The sequence below is a fragment of the Euleptes europaea genome, chromosome 5 (assembly GCF_029931775.1).
Source record: "Euleptes europaea isolate rEulEur1 chromosome 5, rEulEur1.hap1, whole genome shotgun sequence".
Taxonomy (NCBI): domain Eukaryota; kingdom Metazoa; phylum Chordata; class Lepidosauria; order Squamata; family Sphaerodactylidae; genus Euleptes; species Euleptes europaea.
Window position 1 is genome coordinate 49,619,423 of NC_079316.1, and position 19,616 is coordinate 49,639,038.

General features: G+C 41.2%; 1 protein-coding gene across 1 annotated transcript in view; it reads left to right on the forward strand.

The window, feature by feature from the left end:
- Positions 1 to 9,035, forward strand: part of DGKD (diacylglycerol kinase delta) — an 80,078-nt gene extending 71,043 nt beyond the window's left edge. The window contains exons 22-30 of the mRNA XM_056849996.1: positions 1,512 to 1,625; positions 2,163 to 2,297; positions 2,485 to 2,636; positions 2,740 to 2,851; positions 2,972 to 3,064; positions 5,158 to 5,277; positions 5,575 to 5,692; positions 7,476 to 7,606; positions 8,872 to 9,035. Of these exons, the coding sequence (XP_056705974.1) occupies positions 1,512 to 1,625; positions 2,163 to 2,297; positions 2,485 to 2,636; positions 2,740 to 2,851; positions 2,972 to 3,064; positions 5,158 to 5,277; positions 5,575 to 5,692; positions 7,476 to 7,606; positions 8,872 to 8,961 (1,065 nt within the window). The 3' untranslated portion in view covers positions 8,962 to 9,035. The remainder of the gene's footprint in view (positions 1 to 1,511; positions 1,626 to 2,162; positions 2,298 to 2,484; positions 2,637 to 2,739; positions 2,852 to 2,971; positions 3,065 to 5,157; positions 5,278 to 5,574; positions 5,693 to 7,475; positions 7,607 to 8,871) is intronic.
- The last annotated feature ends 10,581 nt before the right edge of the window (positions 9,036 to 19,616 follow it).

Consider the following 19,616-nt stretch of genomic DNA (forward strand, 5'->3'; position numbering starts at 1 on the left):
CGTCCTTCCAAGTAAAATGAGTACCCAGCTTGCTGGGGGTAAAGGGAAGATGACTGGGGAAGGCACTGGCAAACCACCCCGTAAACAAAGACTGCCTAGTAAATGTCGGGATGTGAAGTCACCCCATGGGTCAGGAATGACCTGGTGCTTGTACAGGGGACCTTTACCTTTATATGTAAATCCTGGTGATGTCCCTACTATTATAACTGATCTTGCAAGCTCTTGCCCTGGGCAGGGGCCAAGATATTTCTATAGAAATAGTAAGGTACAGACTATTAATCAATAAATCATTTTTAGAATAGAGACTTGACTCTGTGTACTATCATTGGGTTCCGGACTCCCTCCTTTGCAGCCAAATTTCCCCCATCACAAGACAAACTTTTGAGTCCATAAGAATGCTGTGATTGATCTTGTTTCACTCATACAACTCTGTTTTGTGTGTGTAAAGTGCCTTCAAGTCACAGCCGACTTATGGCGACCCCTGTTTTACTTGTGATTAAATAACTCCTTTGAGCAGAGAACAGCTTTTAGAATAAGAGGAATGCAGGCAGCAGCCACCATTAGCAGCATGAAAAATGAAGTGTCTTTGCTCACTAAAAAACCAAAGATATAAATGGGCTGGTGAATTGCAATGCCTCCTCATTTTTAGTACTAATGTTTTTATACTTCATGCATGCCATTACAGTGGGTGCTCAGCTTGAGTGAATTTTTAAGTTGAAAAGATGATGATACAGAAATGGAAGGGCCTGAGGAAATGGCAAGTCAGTGAGAGGGCTGCAGAAGCAAGACTCAGGCAAGCCAGTCCTATGGTCCTGCTATAGTGGTGGCTGCTGTGCCAGGTTTACATAGTTGCCGTCTTGTACACTTCCAGCACAATAGTAGAAATAAAGACAATACCAGTAGAAATAAGCAATAATGTGGCCCAACAAACATTCCTGCAGAACAGCCAGGTATGAGTCCGATGGCACCTTAGAGACCAATCAGATTTTTGGGGTGTGATCTTTTGACAGGAGGAAAGAGTCAAAGGTGCTATGGGATCCGTATCTAGCCGTTCTACTGCAGACCAACATGGCTACCCTCTGAAACATTCCTGCAGTGTCACTGGCAATTTCACCACCACCTACCAGTATCAACATTATGCTGACAGTAACTCCCCCATGGTCCCCTTGCATAGAAGGGACAGGTTAATATCTGCCGACAGTAGAGTACCTAGTCTACACTGCCTGTGGTGCAAAAGCGTGCAGTTCCTGCCCTCTTGGAAGTCTTTATGGTCCAGCCATAAAGAGTAGAGAAACCATGAGTTTGGAGTAGAGAAACCATGAGTGGGGAAGGGGCTAAGCCCATACACATGGACACGTTGCTTGTCGGCAAATTTCTGCCTCCCAAAAAAATTTTTTTTCCTTTTAAGATATAGACGTCCTGTATGCTTAGACCGTCATTATTGTGATGCAAACAAAACCCAGCATCCTTGAAGCAGAAGCTGGATTCCTTTCTCTTCTTTATTTTTCTAGACATTCACAGCTCCATCTTTTGATGACAAGGTTCTGGAAGTGGTAGCAGTGTTTGGTAGTATGCAAATGGCTGTCTCGCGTGTAATTAATCTTCAGCATCATCGGATTGCCCAGGTATTTCATCCTTCTACACATTTCGCATAAGGTGGTCTCTGATCCTTTTTAAGAAGTATTGAACCCAGGCTCAAATCTCCACTTGTGCCATGGAAGTTTGCTGGGTTACCTTGGGCCAGTCCCACACTCTCAGCCCCAACCCTGGCAAGTATTTGGATGAGAGACCACCAAGGAATACCAGGGTTGTGATGCAGAAGCCAGCAATGGCAAACCACTTCCAAACATCTCTTGCCTTGAAAACCCTATGGGGCACCATAAGTCAGTGTGACTTTGATGGCAAAAAAATGGCAATTGATGAAAGGTCCAAGGCTAATAGGAGCAGTGATCTGCAGTATTAGACATGGGCTGTTTTCTAAATTTTGCTCAGATACGTGATTTCATGTTCTGACTAGCAACAACAGCCAAATTTCTGCTTTTACTGGAGAAAAGAGCCTGGGAAAACTAGTAATTGCTATGGGACATAGGGGAATGTTTGGCATGTACAAAACACGTTTGTCTTATGATTTAGAGTGCATTTAACAAATGAATTTCTCACAGTGCCGGACAGTGAAGATAGCAATCCTGGGAGATGAGGGAGTTCCTGTGCAAGTTGATGGAGAAGCCTGGATCCAACCACCAGGATATATTTGGATTGTGCATAAAAACAGAGCCCAGACATTAACCCGTGATAGGGTAAGAGTAACTTGCTTACATGGTGAACCTAGCCAGCAAAAGGTATCCCCAGTAGGGTAGTAAAATATCATGACAGGCTTTGCAGAAATAGACAGGCATGACTATGTGCATGCATCCAAGATATATACAGTACAGCTTCTCTTAAGTGGTCACAGAAGACATTGAACAATGTGATTTGTTCTTTCAGGCATTTGAGAACACCTTGAAGTCCTGGGAGGATAAACAAAAATGTGAGCTGCCCAGACCTCCCTCTTTCTCACTGCACCCAGAGACTATATCTGAAGAAGAGTCCACTCAGATCAATCAGTTCTGCCGTGCTGCAGGAGCTCTAATTCACAGGTGGAGGGTCATCTTCTTTGTTTTCTGGATTCAAGTGGAGCAAGGGACATCACAGTAAGATAACAATCCAGGAGACTCATATGTTTCTCCCCCTTCTCTACAGCATTCGAGAAATAGCTCAGTCGTACCAGGACATGGAACAAGAACTTGCTCACGCAGTCAATGCTAGCTCCAAATCTATGGACCAAGTGTATGCGAAATCCAAGTCTGCAGAGGTATTACTTGGCTTCTCTTAGTTTGTTCATCTTGTTCCTATTGAGTGGACTCTTTGACTGGCATATTTTGTTAAAGTTGGCTTGTAACATCCAGTTCTCATGCATATATTCTTTCCACAGGGCCTTAATTGTAACCTTGTTGTAGAAATGATGAATAATGTTAAAGCCTTGCATAATGAGACAGAACTGCTCCTGGCTGGCAAAATGGCCCTGGTAAGGGATAAATAGTTTTTAAAAAAATATCTCTTGTTATTTCTGCTGCTTTTCTCATCCTTATTCCTTATTGAGAAGATAATTTTCCCGTTTAAGACTAAAACTCAGATTTGACAGTGTTGTTACTTCCCTCATCCTGCATGTAAATATTGTGGTATTGTTCCTAAAATTTGCCCCATTTAATTCAGATAAGAATGATAACATGCCTCCACATTAATAATGGGTTGAAGCTGATTTTCCTAGTGGCTGGACTGTGATGTCAACACTGAGTGAATTTGTAGGGATTGTTGTTGGTGCGATTGAAAATTGTGTCACATAGTTTCAGGGGCTGTGTTTAGCAGCAGCATTCCTTTTAAAACTTAATGGTTCCAAAATATATGGAGGTGTCCGATTGCATTTCTTTCAAGCTGTTGTCATTGCTATCTGTTTTCCAAAGCTAGGCTGCCCTTTGGCCCTTCTGCGTGCTTCTGGTGTTCATTCTGTCTGGAACAAAAATGATTTGATGCTAGACATGTCCCCTTTCTACCTGGCTCACAGATTCAGTCGTTGTTCTTTCACGTTTTTCTTGTGATATGTTGGGTGAGTACAGGAAGGAAGCAATTGACTGTGCCTCGGGACAATGTTTCTGGCATGAGCCCATGGCTGTGTAAATGATCTGCTGATACTTTGGCCACAGCTTTAGAACCTGATGGCCTGATAGAGGCAACAACACAATATAGCTTTGTGCCAGGGTAGTTTGCATTGTAAACAAGTCCTAACTCTTTCTTGGGAGATCTCTCTTTTTCCCTTCTTCTTTACAAACCATGATGATCTTTTGACATTTTACAGTTTTATTTACATTTGATCTCCAGTTATTTCTAAATCTGGTAACCATATAGGGTTGTTAAGTGAAATCAGAACACGAGAACTGTGCCTGTTTGAGAGAACAGATTTAATAATGATGAACGGAGGTAAAAACTGATTTACAGACATGATCTCGGTCTCTTGGTTAGGTCAAATTGGCAATGATATGATGATTTTATTAAAAAAAAGTGTTGCTCCTGGTTTAAAATGTTCCATACTCAGTATTTCTACAGGTATTAGCCAGTTGGCAAACATTTCTAATTTCCTTTGGTTAAATAAGAGACCAAGAGTTTCTTTGCTTACATTATAGAGACAAGTGGGGGGGGGGGGATTTCTTGTTCAAAGCTTACAAAATATCAGGCAACAAAATTGAAAATATTTTCAGAATGATGGCATACTGACCATATTGCACCATGGTATTGTTGGGAGCAGGACAGTCTTAAGTACACTGGCATAACTACCCTGATTTTCTAAAGCTTATAGTGCTAGGATTGTCTAGTATATTCTAACCCCCAATGGAAGATGTAATGGAATTGTAGTCTAAAATGAGCAAATATTTATGTCCACGTTATCTTTATATCTAATTCTGAACATGGCCTCAGAGTGTGCATCAGGGGAGATTTTTCCACAAACTGGGAGAAGCCCCTAGGTTTGGAGAAAAAACTGAAAAGTCAAAAAACAAATGTGTGGGGGATTTAAAACCTGTAGAAGTAAATAATAATAATCTTACGACACTTATGCTGTGAAGTCCCACCCGTCATTTTTGTCATGAGCCGATCACATTCTCCATAGGGCCTAGTCTGAATTAGTACCATAATAAGACAGCCCCAGAAAATAATGTTACACCATGTGGCAGCAGTAGTGAAGGAGGTGGCAGCAGCAGGATGAGGAGAGGTGGGAAGAAAGGAGCTGGTGGTAGTCAGGAGATGAGGAGGGTATCAGTAACTAACCACATAATTTATGAATGGTCTCTGTATTTTTCTTTATGTGTTTATGTAAAATTCAAATCTGATTTCACCCTGTATTTCCTACATTTCAAGGCCCCTTGATTCTGATGTCTGTTTTCATACGTCCTATTTAAAATGACAGCCACAAGATTCCTGCTTATTTTTACTTTAACATATGTATTTGATTTGAGAATCATTTGTGCTTAGGTACTTGTCCAGAAGTGATCTGAGTAGAGATTAGGCAATTCTGTTTTCAGTTGTGCAGCTCTTAACTGTGCCTTTGTGTTCCCATCTCTCATGCAGCAGCTGGATCCTCCACAGAAAGAGCAGCTTCTAGCAGCCCTGACAGAAATTGACTTTCAGATGAGGAAGTTAGCAGATATTCCTTGGCTGTGGCAGCTCATGGAGCCCAGTGATGAAGAGGTAATTTACCAGGAGAAGAGCAGATCTCCTAGAGACCCTTACATCCCCTTCTGTTACTGGGATAGCTCAGTGAGGTGGAAGGGATTACTTTTGATACTTTACTCTGACAAAGTTCCCTAAGCTAACTTGAATGGAATTGACTATATTGTACTGTCATGAATTGTGTAGTAATGTGGTAATTTCTCATCGCTCCACTGGAGTCCTTACCTGTAATTATTTCTTGTTATGAAAATATTGCGCTGGCTGGAGATCTATAGATTACCTGAATTGTGATTCCTGAATTTTCCCCCCCTGCAGAACCAGATGTTGGACTATTCAAAACGTAGCCGGAGTGGCAAATTTCGTCTGGTGACAAAGTTTAAAAAGGAAAAGAACAACAAAAACAAGGAGACCCGTAGCACTCTGGGATTGCCGGGTACCACCTGCCTGTGTATTTCCCCTTTGCCCTATTTCCCATGCATAAGCACATGTGCGCATGTGCGCTACCTTTTGCACAAAAATGCCTCCCCTCTTCTGTGACTGTCATCTGCTTCTTTCCTCACTCTTCCTCTGAGTTTGCCCTTTTCATTTGTATTTACAGGTATCTGACATTCCCATAGCAATACTATTTTCTAGGATGTCTCCCAGAGCTGTATAATAGTAATGTCCTTGAGTGACTACTCCCAAATATAAAAACTGATTGCGCCCTACAAGGAAGCCTTCAGTGATTTTCAGGGATGTGTCATTCGGGGTCTGAAAGATGTTTAGAAATCAGAGGAACCGCAGGGCCCATCCGCATAACTCCAGCTCTCCCACTTCTGATGCTCCCGAATTTGGTTAATGGTTTTCTCTCATTGATTAATTCCCAGGCTTTTAATCAATTCTCATGCATAAATTATCTGTGGATCCTTCATCATCCCCGGTGCATCCTGAGCTTTAATTCTGTTGGTCAATATGATGTTTAAAATGAGACCTTGAAATCAACAATTCAAATTGTATCAGGATACTTTCATTGCAACTGGGTTGATTTGTTGGCTTATATTCCATTTTATAAAGACTTTCTGTCTCTAACTTCTGAAAGAGCTGTTTGCTCTTTGGCGCTAATGGTACCATCCTCTGTACTCCTGATTTTTTTTTTACAGCGCATCTTTCTTTTTCCTCTGCACTGTAAAGGTGTATTACCCCTTCTTTTACTTAGAGACCAGCAGAGGTGCTGTATGGCTGTGTGTGTTGATGGCTGGTCCTCCTTCCCTAAGAGAGGAGGACATTGTATGCCTAGAAAATATTTATTTCTTGAATGAATGCAAATAAATTTCTTACACAGAACATTTGCATTAAGACATTGTTCATGATGCAAGGAATTGAAATGAACTCTTCCATTTCCTTCACTTGTGGGGAGGGCCATAGAAACACACAGTGCCTTGGGATGACTGGTGTAAAGACAGTTTTTTTCCCCTTGGAGCTTTTTCACACAGTGAGATTGGAAAGGTTTGAGATTTGTGTACTTTTCCCCAGGCCTTCTTCATTTCATGTAACAGATTATATCTGGGCCACCACATTTACTGGAACATGGAGTTTTCCTGAGCTTGTAGTTCTGTGGTATTTCCAGGTATTTCTCTGTGTGTTAAGGGGGAAGGGTAAGAGAGGTCAAACAAACCTGAAGCCTGCCCCTGGTCTCATTCTGTGTAAAGATTCCAAGGGGTCTGCTCATATATTACCTTGACCATAAATACAGAGCACACATTTTTTTAAAAATAACAATTAGCTATTTTATATATTAGCTGTGCCAGTGAGAGTTGTCTTGTGATAGAGTAGTGTGAAGAATAATAGGCATCCACTTTGGCTGGATTCTTGATAATTTGTATCTATTTTGTTCTTGCATACATTAAATCACATTAAAATTACTTCTTGGGTGCTGCAGTAAGCATCCAGTGGTCTGAGCTAACTGAGAAGTGTTGGATTTGGTCATGGGTTTAAAAAAATCAACTTCCAGTGTACCTGGCCTCTATTTAAGAGGAAATTTCTTGCACCTTTGCTTCTATTCTCTTGCTTTGGGATTTTTTTGCACCCCATTTCATTTTTTTCTGCTCTGAGGTTAAGGTACTGTTTTCAGTTCTCTTCACGTACCACTTTGGCTTTTGCTGGTGATCACCGTTTCTCACTGTCTTTTCTCTGGGCTTTGGGTACTCAACACACTCCTGCTTTTCCATCTCTGACAGTTCACCTCTGGGGAACGGAGGAGGTTGCGGCCTGGCTTGAGCATCTCAGTCTTTGTGAGTATAAGGATATCTTCATCCGGCATGACGTCCGGGGCTCTGAGCTCCTGCATCTCGAACGGAGAGACCTCAAGGTACTTTCATGAGCAACTCATCAAGAGTAGCCATCTGCATTTGCATGGCCATTTGTGCTGACTATGCTTGGAGCTGGTCTGCGTACTCTCCGTTCTAGGTGGCTTTAGACAGAGTAATATTGCAGGTATGGATTAGCTGAGTCAGATTAGAGACAAAGCACCCAAATATTTTAAACTTCACCACTTAAATTGTAGATCAGGTCTGCGATTCACCATTGTCTTCTAGATTGTTTTTAACTTCTGAATGCTGTTTCTTGAAAGACTGCAATCACTTTTCATAAAGTAGAAACTTCTGTTAAATGGAATTGAGTAAGTAGCTGTATTTTAGGTAAGGCGGATAATTGAGGAAATATGGGATCCTGTAGCCAGCAAGTATTCTAACTTTGACTTTGCCTGTACAAAGGCAATTTTCTGCTGACTGTATGCAGTTGCTCAACCAACCAATATCAGTTACAAGAATGAGGCAACAGTTCTGTACAGCTTCCGGTGAGGTCATTGTTCCAGGTATCTTGTGACTTTAGGAACAGTGTCCTGGCTTGATCAAGAATTGGCAGCAGAAAGTACAGAGGTAGCCTGGAGGAATGAAAAAACTGGATCCAATAAAATATGCAAAACATCCCAGGTTTAATCCCAGGTCTCTCCAGTTAAAAGTATCTTGATGGGGGGCATGCTTAGGATTCTGGAGAACTGCAGCCGGTCAGACTACTGAGCTAGTTGAATGAATAGTTTGAATATGTTACAGTGCCCTGCTAAGCTTTTATCTGGCACTGCGATCGCTGTAGGGCAGTCTGTGTTATGGAAGCTTAATGTGATTTTTTATTGGTATGAAATGAGAACTGTATGTATAAACAGAATGAATTTTTGTGAATTTGCAGGTGTCTTCAAGTTGCATGTTTCCTTGAGTTATTTACTTGGTACATGAGAAACTGAACAGGTTTCTTTTTTGTGTGTGTGGTGCTTGATTTATCATTTTCTGGATCGTCTGTTTTGTAGTGTACCTTGGTTCCTCGACTCTCTACAAATCTTCCTGGCTGATAGCTAGGGTTAAATTTCTGTTAGTTTGCGTTGACAGCCTACTTATTGATTTGAACCTAATGATATATTACTTTTTCAAGTGCTGTGACCTTAGTGCTTCTCTTTAGAAATGTTCCATTTGTCACATTTCCTTTTATCTCAACTTCAATTTCTTTGTGTTCTGATAAGTGAGCTGAGTAGTCTGCAGTTGATAGGCTGGCCTCAGATTATTTTTCATGTTATTTTTTCAGGACCTCGGGGTGACCAAAGTGGGCCATATGAAGAGGATATTGCATGGGATCAAGGAACTGAGCAGGAGTATCCCTGTCAGCGAGGCTTGACGTCTGTTTTCAGAGCCTGTGTATACCATTCCCACTGATGTCTGCAAAACTGACACATCAAGAAGTAGATTTTCTCGGAATTGTTTGTACGGACCAGCCAAACACTTTACCAGTGTTCAGAGCTCATATTTAACACCATGGTGCTACCTTTCTGTTGTGAGGTACACCACTATCCAGTCGAGTGGCACCTTGCATTCCAAAGGCCAGTGTTACTTTGCCCTCACCAGCCACCTCTTCTCTACCTTTACACTGGAACGGGCACACACCATGCATGCTAGACTCCTTCCAGCCAATCCCAATAACACAGCCTGTGGATCAGCCAATTTTGTGCACAGGTGAACATCCCATCTAGTCACCGATGCCAATATTTTAAATTATTCTATATTCTGAGTACTGTGCCAAATACTAAGAGAAATGAAAGCACCAATTATGACACATGCACACAAAACCATAGAAATGGGCTATTGGGGTGAAAAGGGGGGCTTGTAAGAGAACTGCATGAGTAGTATAAAGAAATACATTCACCAAATGGTGTATATGCACAGTCTTTGTACAGAGCCCCAACTTGATTGACATTGGGAACTGATTCTTCTCAATTAATGCCCTTTCCGTGGGCCGGAGAGAGATATAAGTGCAGAGTCTTCTCCCCCACCCACTAAGGATATGAGTTTTATCACTAAGTTTAAAACTGTGTCATCTTTTTGCTCTGTAATGGTTGTGGATGCCAAAGGAATGGAACTACATGTTATTCTGAGGGCTTGCATCAAACACTTAGAACATCAAGTGCCTAAAATATTGAAACATCCCAGAAGTTCATCCAGGGTGGGAGAATTTGCTGATTCCTATTGACATTGGGTTTTTCAACGCGTAGCCTCTGATTCTAACGAGTTAAAGAAAGTGAATAGCATTGATATTTCTAAAAAAACACTTCTGGAATAGAGCCTACTGTTGATGCTGGGGTCCTTCTGTGCATAGGTTTAGGCAGGGTATAATATTTATTTTCTTTCAGTGACTGTTCCCCACATTTTATGAAGCTGGAGCATCATTGCTGGAGATGTATATACTTTTTTCTCTGTTTTAAGAGAACCTTGGCCAAATTCCTTATTTGTGTAAATTTTCTGAATTCTTCAAAATTTGTTCTGGTTGAAAATTATCCTTTACCTTTAAGTCTAGTATTGTTTCCTTCTTACACTTCTTTTACCACAGAGGAAGACACGGTCTTATTTACAAAAAAAACAACAGTTAAAGCTGTAATATAATTTTTTATGTATAGACCGGGGGGAAAGCTCCTTGAACCTGAGCCCAGCATCTTTGGCTCTGTTTTATTATCACTGTGTGCAGATATATTTAGCCTTAAAGGTACAGATTTCTGATCTTATTTTGGATTCCCTGCATGCAGTGGAGGATTTCAAATTTCAGGGCACATGCTGTTAACCTAGGTTGCTCACCCTCCATATGTTTATTTATTAGAATACAAGTAAAGGTCTGTGACCAAAGACCACCATTAAATAGAAGATAATAAATATTATCCCTGCACTTTATTATTGGTGAAAACCATATGGCAGCCTCTCCCATTTCCTGGCGAACACCTCAGGGAAAGAATCACTGTGTTCTGAATTGTGTAATGGCAGGTTCTCTCACAGAACGATCTCTTTATACGTGTATCCTCCTTGCAACACATTCCAGCATATTGCGTTGTGAAGATCCTTGTCATCTTGGGGCCTGGCCATCAGAAAGGGTTCCTTTTCTCTGTTGGCCTAGAAAATGAGACTTGTGTTTTTAAGCTGAACACCTTTGGATTCATAACGAGCCGATTTAGGCCTAAAGCACATCCTAAACATATTTTGTGCCACAGCCTCTCTGCACCACAGATACTGTAAAAAGATGCCAATACAACATTGTGGCAAAGTGAAGATCTAGCTGCCATGGAGTTGGGTCTCCGAAAATGATGTTGGAGAAAGGCACACTTAACTCTGCCATGGCAAGCTAAATATTGCACCTCGGGGACTTCAGAATTTCAAGCATATCTTTTATGATTTTTATAAAAGATGGGACTTAATGCATCAAGTGATCCTATTTCCTAGACACCAGTCGTTTTACACCTTTGAAATATATTTTGAGTTGGAAAGAGAACAGTGTTGTTCTTGGGGGGGAAATAATACAATTTTGGATGTCTTGTGCCCTTTTTTGCATGGCACCTCACTGGAATGTTGCCTGCTAGTATCTTCTATTGGGTCCATTGCATTCACTGGGGTGCGTTCAATGTAAGTAAAAGAAGAAATTTATCCAAGAAAGTATAAGCCTAAACAACTTTGGAAAGAATAACATGGTGTAGTGTGTGTGTGTGTGCATGTTTTTTAAAAAAAAAAAAAACCTGAAGTTGTTATTTAGTGCCCAAAATGTCCACTTTCAGTTCAATGCAGCTATAAGACACATATATGAATGTGCTGTGCAGTCATATGCATGTTTAGTTGGAAGTATTTTCCACTGAATTAGTTGGTGCTTCCTCCCAAGTAAGAATGTCTAGGATTGCAGCCAAAGTTACCTATTATGTTCCATTCTAATGGATATTTTCACCTTGTTAGTCTGTGGATGCTCAAGAAATAAAAACGCAACTAGCTCTTGCATCTCTAATAGGAACCTAAAAGAGGCATCGTGACAGTATCTTGAAAAGCTCTGACCATCTATATCATACTAAAACGTTTTGAGTATTGTTTAAAAATTAATATAGTATGAGTGATAATTGGAAGACTGTTTACACAAAGTTCCTTGTATCATAGTGGATGTACGATGTGGGGAAAAAAGCAAAAAGCAAGAAAATTGTTTTTATAAGTCATTTGTCTGTATTGTTGCCCACCAACAGCCGTTCCTCAGGGGTGTTGTAACCATTCTGGTGATCTGTTGAAAGCGTAGGGAAGCATGCCAGTCCTGTACAGTCTAGGGAACAAAGGTTTTGTGCCTTAAGAATGGGACCTGTTATTTATTATTTTAATTTATACAGTGATTACTATGGAAACACCTCTTGTATGTACATATTTTGCAACTGATTGGTGTAAATACATTGTTCTTGTATATAAAGAAAATCTTTTTCTGAGCTTCTTTATAAAGAATTGATTTGTTGCTGCCTTTATTGAGGAAGTAGTAATAGTCAAATAGTCAGCTAGTCAAAAGGAGACCAGTGCTAATCTTCCTAAAAAGTAAAGAGATATTGGCTTGCCTCTCACCTAGAATTTGTGTTGGGTACAAGGACGAGGGAGATTTTTGCTAATTCCCCCTTCCATTGGGAGACCTCTGGTCCCCCTCCCAATTCTTGGGGAACTCCTGTGTTCCAGGAGCAACATATGGGTGGGTATTCTGGGTTGCTGCAGAAAAGCAGAATTGGCAAACATTGCCCCCCCCTCCCTGCCTGGAGCCCATGGGTATTCTAGACAGGACAATACTAGCGCCTCCAGTTGATTTTACTTTACTGGCTGGGTAGTATATATTTAAGCCCTGACCTGGATGGCCCAGGCTAGCCTGATCTCGTCAGATCTCAGAAGCTAAGCAGGGTCAGCCCTGGTTAGTATTTGGATGGGAGACCACCAAGGGATACCAGGGTTGCTATGCAGAGGAAGGCACTGGCAAACCACCTCTGTTAGTCTCTTGCCATGAAAACCCCGAAAGGGATCGTCATAAGTTGGCTGCAACTTGACAGCACTTTACACACACAGTATATATTTAAACCCTGACCGTGGTCCTATATGGAGACAGATGCTTTAAAACTATTTATGATTGTGACATTTATGTATGATGTCACTGAGAAAGCAGGTAGAAAACTTGAAAGCATGAGCCTTGATGTGTTACAAGGATTCAGTTTAGCTTTCATTCAGATACCTGTGCATCTTCCATGTTGTCAGTTCTACCTGGTGATGGTATTTGAAGCTTTTTCTCCCCTACAATTCTACAGAGCAGTCTTTATCATCCCCCTGATTGGTAGGGAGGAAGGTATCCTTATACTGTCTGTTCTTCCAGGTGCCACTGCTTCAGTGGTGGATGGGACAGAAGAGGGGGGAAACATTCTTGCAGGAAGATGAAATTCACCATCTTCAGAGTCGAGCGATAGATGCACATTTTTACAGAGAATGAGGCCATTATTAGTAGGTGGTATTTTATTGGCCATCCTTTACTTACAATGAGGTGCATGCACACAATCAGATAGGTATGGTAAATGACAGTTAACCTCTGATTTGTTTGAGACTGAGGCCAATTAGATAAATAAATGAACAAAACGGGGGGGGGGTGTAATGGTAAGTCATGGGTCACAGGAGGAGGAGCTGGGAAGTGAGTTGCAAAAACATTTCCTAAAACATTTCATCATTCAGCCTCACTTCATCTGGGAGCACTGCTTCTTTAGTTCTGTGATGTAGTTGTCCAAGCAGAGGGGAAGAGCAAGAGGGAATAGAGCTGGTTCAGTTTCCTAAGAGCCATATACCGAAATCTTCATGTAGCGGAGAGTCATTAGACTAGTCCGACTTCACCACTCTAATGATGGCACAGCTGCCTTTTTCATGTCCTGGACTCCTTTAGTTTTAACACTGGAGGAAAGAGAAGATGCTAAGGGCAGATCTCAGTGCCTAGGCGATCAATGGAGCTGCATCACTGATTCCTGTTTATGTTCCTGAACATAGCTGGGAGCCTCGTTTAAGTAGCCCTGAGGCATGAGGATTCTGAAGCATAAACATGAGCAGCGCTATCTTCCAGCCACTTACTTCTGCAAGCCACTGCAGTATTCCTTCATGCTGCTTCAGATTTGTCACATTTGTTGAATCTCAAGGTGGGTTACAAAATTTAGCAATGCAGTACAAACAGTATAAGACATAATAAACAATATGATTGGATTACAAAATTAGAAGGCAATGCAATAAACTGTACAAGGCATGACATCAGAAATGCAACATAATGCAGTAAAAAGAATAGCAGACACTAAATACCATAAACTACAGTCCTTGTTCCTTTATAAAAATGCCCTCTTGAACAATTCTATTTTACATATTCTACAGAATGATAAAAGTGTGGGAACCTTACTGACCTCCTCAGGTAGGCCATTCTACAAAGTGGGAGCCACAACAGAGGATACTTGGTTACCAGTAGCTCTGATCTTACCTATTTGGAGGGTGGCACTTTCAGCAGGCTTTGCTCATATGAGTGCAGCTGTTGCAGTGGGCATAGTGGGAAAGGTAGTCCTTTAGATATGTGTAAGGGTGCCCAATCAGATATTGCCAGCCTGATATTTCTTGGATTGGATCAACAATATTCCCAACCCCAATATTTTACTCCTGATAAAATATTGGAATTGGGAATCATTGTGGGGAGGCAGCAGGAGTCGCTAGGTAGGAGCCAGTGTGCCCGGGGGAGGGGGGATATTGTATCTTATGAAGCTGGGACAGCTGAGGAGTCACAAGGCCCAGCAAGGAGCATGTGAAGATACTGAATCAGGCCATTGGTCCCACAAGGTCAGTATTGTCTACCCAGCTGGCAGCAGCTCTCCAGGGTCTCTTTTGCATCGCCTACAACCTGATCCTTTTAACTGGAGGCACCAGGGATTGAACCTAGGACCATGCCTAGGTGCATGCCCACACACACACACACTGAAAGGGCCATTATTTTCAATGGGCAGGAGACCTGAACTCTGGAGTCCAGGTCTACTGCCCATTGACACAGTGGCCCTTTAAAGTTTCTAGGTCCAGTGTACAGGGGGGGCAGGGGCACACTTCTTTCCCGCCCTCCTTCCTCTCTCCTGCTGCCTCTGGAAGGGATGCACTTCAAAAATTATTGTTTAAATTCCTTTTGTAATTTCAGAAAGGGCATGATTATTTTTTCACTCAATTGGGAGTTTTGTTCCAATATTAATAAAAATGGATATTTTCCCTGGTGCAACTTTCTGAAATGATAACGATGCTTCTGATATTTACTGAAAATAATCATGCTTTTCCCAACTTTGTTATATGGAATTAAAACAATAGTTATTGAAGTGCGCATCTCTAGATGTGTGGCTCCTAGGCCATGAAGGGCTTTGTAGGTAGTAGTCAATATTTCGAAATGAATCTGGGAACTAATTGGTAACCGATGGAGTGACAGCAGAACAGGTGCAACAGGCATACTTTGTCTAGTTCCCAATAATAATTGAGCTGTAATATTCTCTATCAGCTGGAGATTCTAGGGCAAACCCATGTGGAGTACAGTATTATAGTCTAGCCTTGAGGTTATTGTGGCATGGATCCATGTGGTGAAATCAGCCTGGTCAATGAAGGGAGCTGCCTTCATTGAAATGGCAAATGAAAATGGCAGAAAGTATTTTTTGCTGCTGAATTAACTTCCTTCTCCGGCGATAATGCTGGATCCACTAAGACCCCTAGAATCATCACTTACTGGTCCCAGCCTATCATGGAGCATACCATGAGTAAGGACATCAGCAATTTTGCTCAGTGAAGTCCATTCAGCATGATGGCTATCTGGGATTATCACAAGGATGATAATAGCCAATCCAGAATCATTTGCTGAAAGGAACGACACATTTATGTAGCCATTCAGATGTGGCTGCATGCTGACATCACCGGGGCAAGAAAGCCGATTAAAAGCGAGGGCAATTTGTCATGTAGACAAAGCATCTGTCTCCTTTTGAAGCAACTGAACAATTACTGAAAGGTGGAGTGCTTTTCAACCAATGAAAATGTTTGCAAAAATGTATCCAAACTCTTTGGCTCATCCCTAATTCTGTTTCAGTTGCATTCATTTCCCACTCGTAACCCCAAAAGTTTGATAACCATATTGGCCTTACATATTCATCAGGATCATCATGGACTGGTCATGCATTATTTGACTATGTTTCAAATATATGTGCTGCTTTTGCAACTATTCAGTGGGTGGCATGTTGGCTCATGATAAAAACTTGCTGTATTGATCTTCAGCTCCCAAATGGCAGTGCAAGAATATTTTGTAAATCTAATTAAATTTACTTTACATGAATACATTTGGCTTGGGGAACCAAACAGGCAAATAGACAAGGCTGGGTTTTTTTAACATTATTATGTTCTTGCTTTTGTTACAGTTATGTATGTCCCTCTGTGTGTCCTAATTGTAATGGCCTTTGGTCTTATACAATAAACGTTTTGCAAACAGGCAAGGCGGAAATAGTAGGGAAAATAAACCACTCAGCTCTCTGCCCTATGGGCTGCTGAGAGACACCACAGGCTCCCCCACATAACCCTGATCCAAACTATGTGTCTACTTTTGTAATTTTATATTTGTACATCCATACATGTGTATGCACACAAACACAGGCACACTTCTTAAATCTCATGAAGTGGGATGTATTCACAAAAACTTCATATCACAATAAGTCATTAATAAGTAAATCAGTAAGAAATCTATTTAAGTTAACCCCCATACCTTTAGCTAGCACAAAAGCAGGGGCAAATTTATCATGTAGCAGTGTTGGGATAATTGGGATTGATTTTGCTGACATTTTCTAAAAAGGTTGTGTCACTTGTCATATAACATGAAGCTTAATGTCTACAATAGCAAAGTGGCATTTACAAAGGGATGTTAGATGTCTCACTAGTACAATAACAGCAACCCACTGGCTGAACAGTATTTAAAAATGTAATTAAATCTAATTAAGGGGGGGAGTTCTAACTTTTGTTCTTCATGTAGATTGTTATAGATTGATGAAGGGAGCTTTGATTCTCGAAAGCTTACAATCTGAAAATCTTCTTGGTCTCTAAGGTACTACTGGACTCGAATCTAGCTGTGTAACTACTAAGTCAGAGTAACATTCCATTGCCATGCATGTAAGGGGGGGAGCATCCTTTTTACTTTGGGAAATATTAACTCCCCTCCCCCCCACATTAGAAATTAAGAAAAGAGGGGAAATGTGGTTGAGCAGACAAAACTATCGGTGTAAAGGGCCAAGCTGACACATCTGTTGAACAAGACTGCTGGAAGAACTGCAAAGAAAATTTTATTATGAATATGCAAATATGTAACTCTTAGAAAGTATTATAATGATCTAAGTAAAGTTACATTTAGTATGTTAAGAGAACAAATTACTCCATATTATAGGTTCAAATAAATAGGTGAATATTTTGGAGAAATAATGTTAATAGCTTAATACAAATATATAAGAAATGTACACATATTATAATAAAAAGTTTTTCATATTTAAATGCAGATACAAATATAAGTTTAAAGGTTAACCTTCAACAAACTACTTGGAGATAATAAAGAATAGTGTTGAAGAGATGATAGAAATAAAAACTATTTGACATAGGTTCAAGCAGGCACATTTGGCAACATGTTGTGTGGTGTATGTTATGTGTTATGTCAATGTGTTATGTCCCATTTTGTATTTGTAATTTCTAAATTGAAAATAAAAGTTCATTTAAAAAAACTATGGAAAGGAAGAGGGAAATGGACTGCTGGAAACAACACCCTTGTAGCAGCCACGAGCTGAGCTGTGGTCTAGCCTTGCTCCAGTGCTGTCTTGGTTGATGGGTTTAGCAGGATCTGCAAGCGTTTTCCTCCTTGTAGTTAACTTTGCAGAAAGGCTCCCTTAAGCAGAAAGCGGAGCTGCTGCTATTTACTGCGCTCTGCCTTCCATGCGCCCCTAGTGGCTGCAAGTCTCTTTTGCAAGTTAATTTTCCCTGTTGGGTGGAGTGATCGTAGAATCATAGAACATAGAGTTGGCCATCAAGTCCAACCCCCTACACAATGCAGGAAATTCACAACTACCTCCCCACTCCACACTCCTAGTCACCAGAAGATGGCCAAGATGCCCTCCCTCTCATCATCTGCCTAAGGTCACAGAATCGGCATTGCTGACAGATGGCCATCTAACCTCTTCTTAAAAACCTCCAGGGAAGGAGAGCTTATCACCTCCTGAGGAAGCCTGTTCTACTGAGGAACCGCTCTAACTGTTAGAAAATTCTTCCTAATGCCTAGACGGAAACTCTTTTGATTTAATTTCAACCCGTTGGTTCTGGTCCGACCTTCTTGAGCAACAGAAAACAACTCGTTCATCTTCATTCTTCTGTGCAGTCCCACATTGGGGGACTGCGCTCGTGCAGGCCTGCCTCGGACGGTTTTTTTCAGCTTTAACCCTTTGAGGGCGCTAGAGCCGTCTCGCGCTTATTCTGACCGTTCCCCTTTAACGGTCCCTATCCCAACAGTCTAGCGCCCTCCCCTCAGTTCCTTTTTCGCCGCCAACGGATCAGGTCGTTTCAGACTTACCTCTAAGAAGACATTTGGAAACGGAGGCCCGCTCTTCACCACAAAAAGGTTGAGAGAGTGCGGCATAATGGCGCAGAAGAGCCTTTTCAAAAAGTGTGAAGGGTGCGAAGCAAAAATGCCCCATTCGGATGAACACACCCTTTGTCTCCTGTGCCTGGGAGAGGGGCATAATGTACAGTCATGCCAAGCCTGTCAAAAACTCGTTACCCTCCTCTATATGAAAGCCCTTCAAGTACTTGAACATGGTTATCATATCCCTTCTCAGTCTTCTCCTCTTCAGGCTAAACATACCCAGCTCCTTCAACCTTTCCTCATAGGACTTGGTCTCCAGACCCCTCACCATCTTTGTTGCCCTTCTCTGGACACATTCCAGCTTGTCTACATCTTTCTTAAATTGTGGTGCCCAAAACTGAACACTACTGTAGTTGAGGTCTAACCAGAGCAGAGTAAAGCGATGCCATCCATTCGCGTGATCTGGACACTATACTTCTGTTGATGCAGCCCAAGACTGCGTTTGCCTTTTTAGTTACAGCATCACACTGCTGACTCATGTTCAGTGTTTGGTCTACTAAGACCCCAAGATCCTTTTCACACACACTACTGCTCAGACAAGTCTCCCCCATCCTATAATTATGCATTTGATTTTTCCTACCTAAATGCAGAACTTTACATTTGTCTTTGTTGAAGTGCATTTTATTAGTTCTAGCCCATTTCTCCAGCCTGTCAAGATCATCCTGCATCTTGGCTCTGTCTTCTACTGTATTTGCTACCCCTCCCAATTTAGTATCATCTGCTAATTGAATAAGCATCCCCTCTATTCCTTCATCCAAATCATTTATAAAGAATTTGAACAACACAGGGCCCAGCACAGATCCCTGAGGAACTCCACTAGTCACTTCTCTCCAAGTGGACGAGGAACCATTAACTAGCACTCTTTGGGTACGATCTGTCAACCAGTTGCAGATCCATCTAACAATAATAGGATCTAACCCACATTTTCCCAATTTGTCAACTAGAATACTATGTGGAACCTTATCAAAAGCCTTACTGAAATCTATATAAACTATGTCTACAGCATTCCCCTGATCCAACAAGGTAGTAACTTTCTCAAAAAAGGAGATAAGATTAGTCTGACATGACTTATTCTTGAGAAACCCATGCTGGCTCTTAGTGATCAGATCCAACCTTTCTAAATGCTCAAGAATGGACTGTTTGATGATTTGTTCGAACACTTTTCCTGGTATAGAACTCAAGCTGATGGGTCGGTAGTTACCTGGATCCTCCTTTTTCCCCTTCTTGGTTATTATTATTTTTATTATTTTTCATCAATTGGAGGATATACAGGAAAAAAAATGGGGGAAGGGAAAATAGTCTTATTTACATCTCAT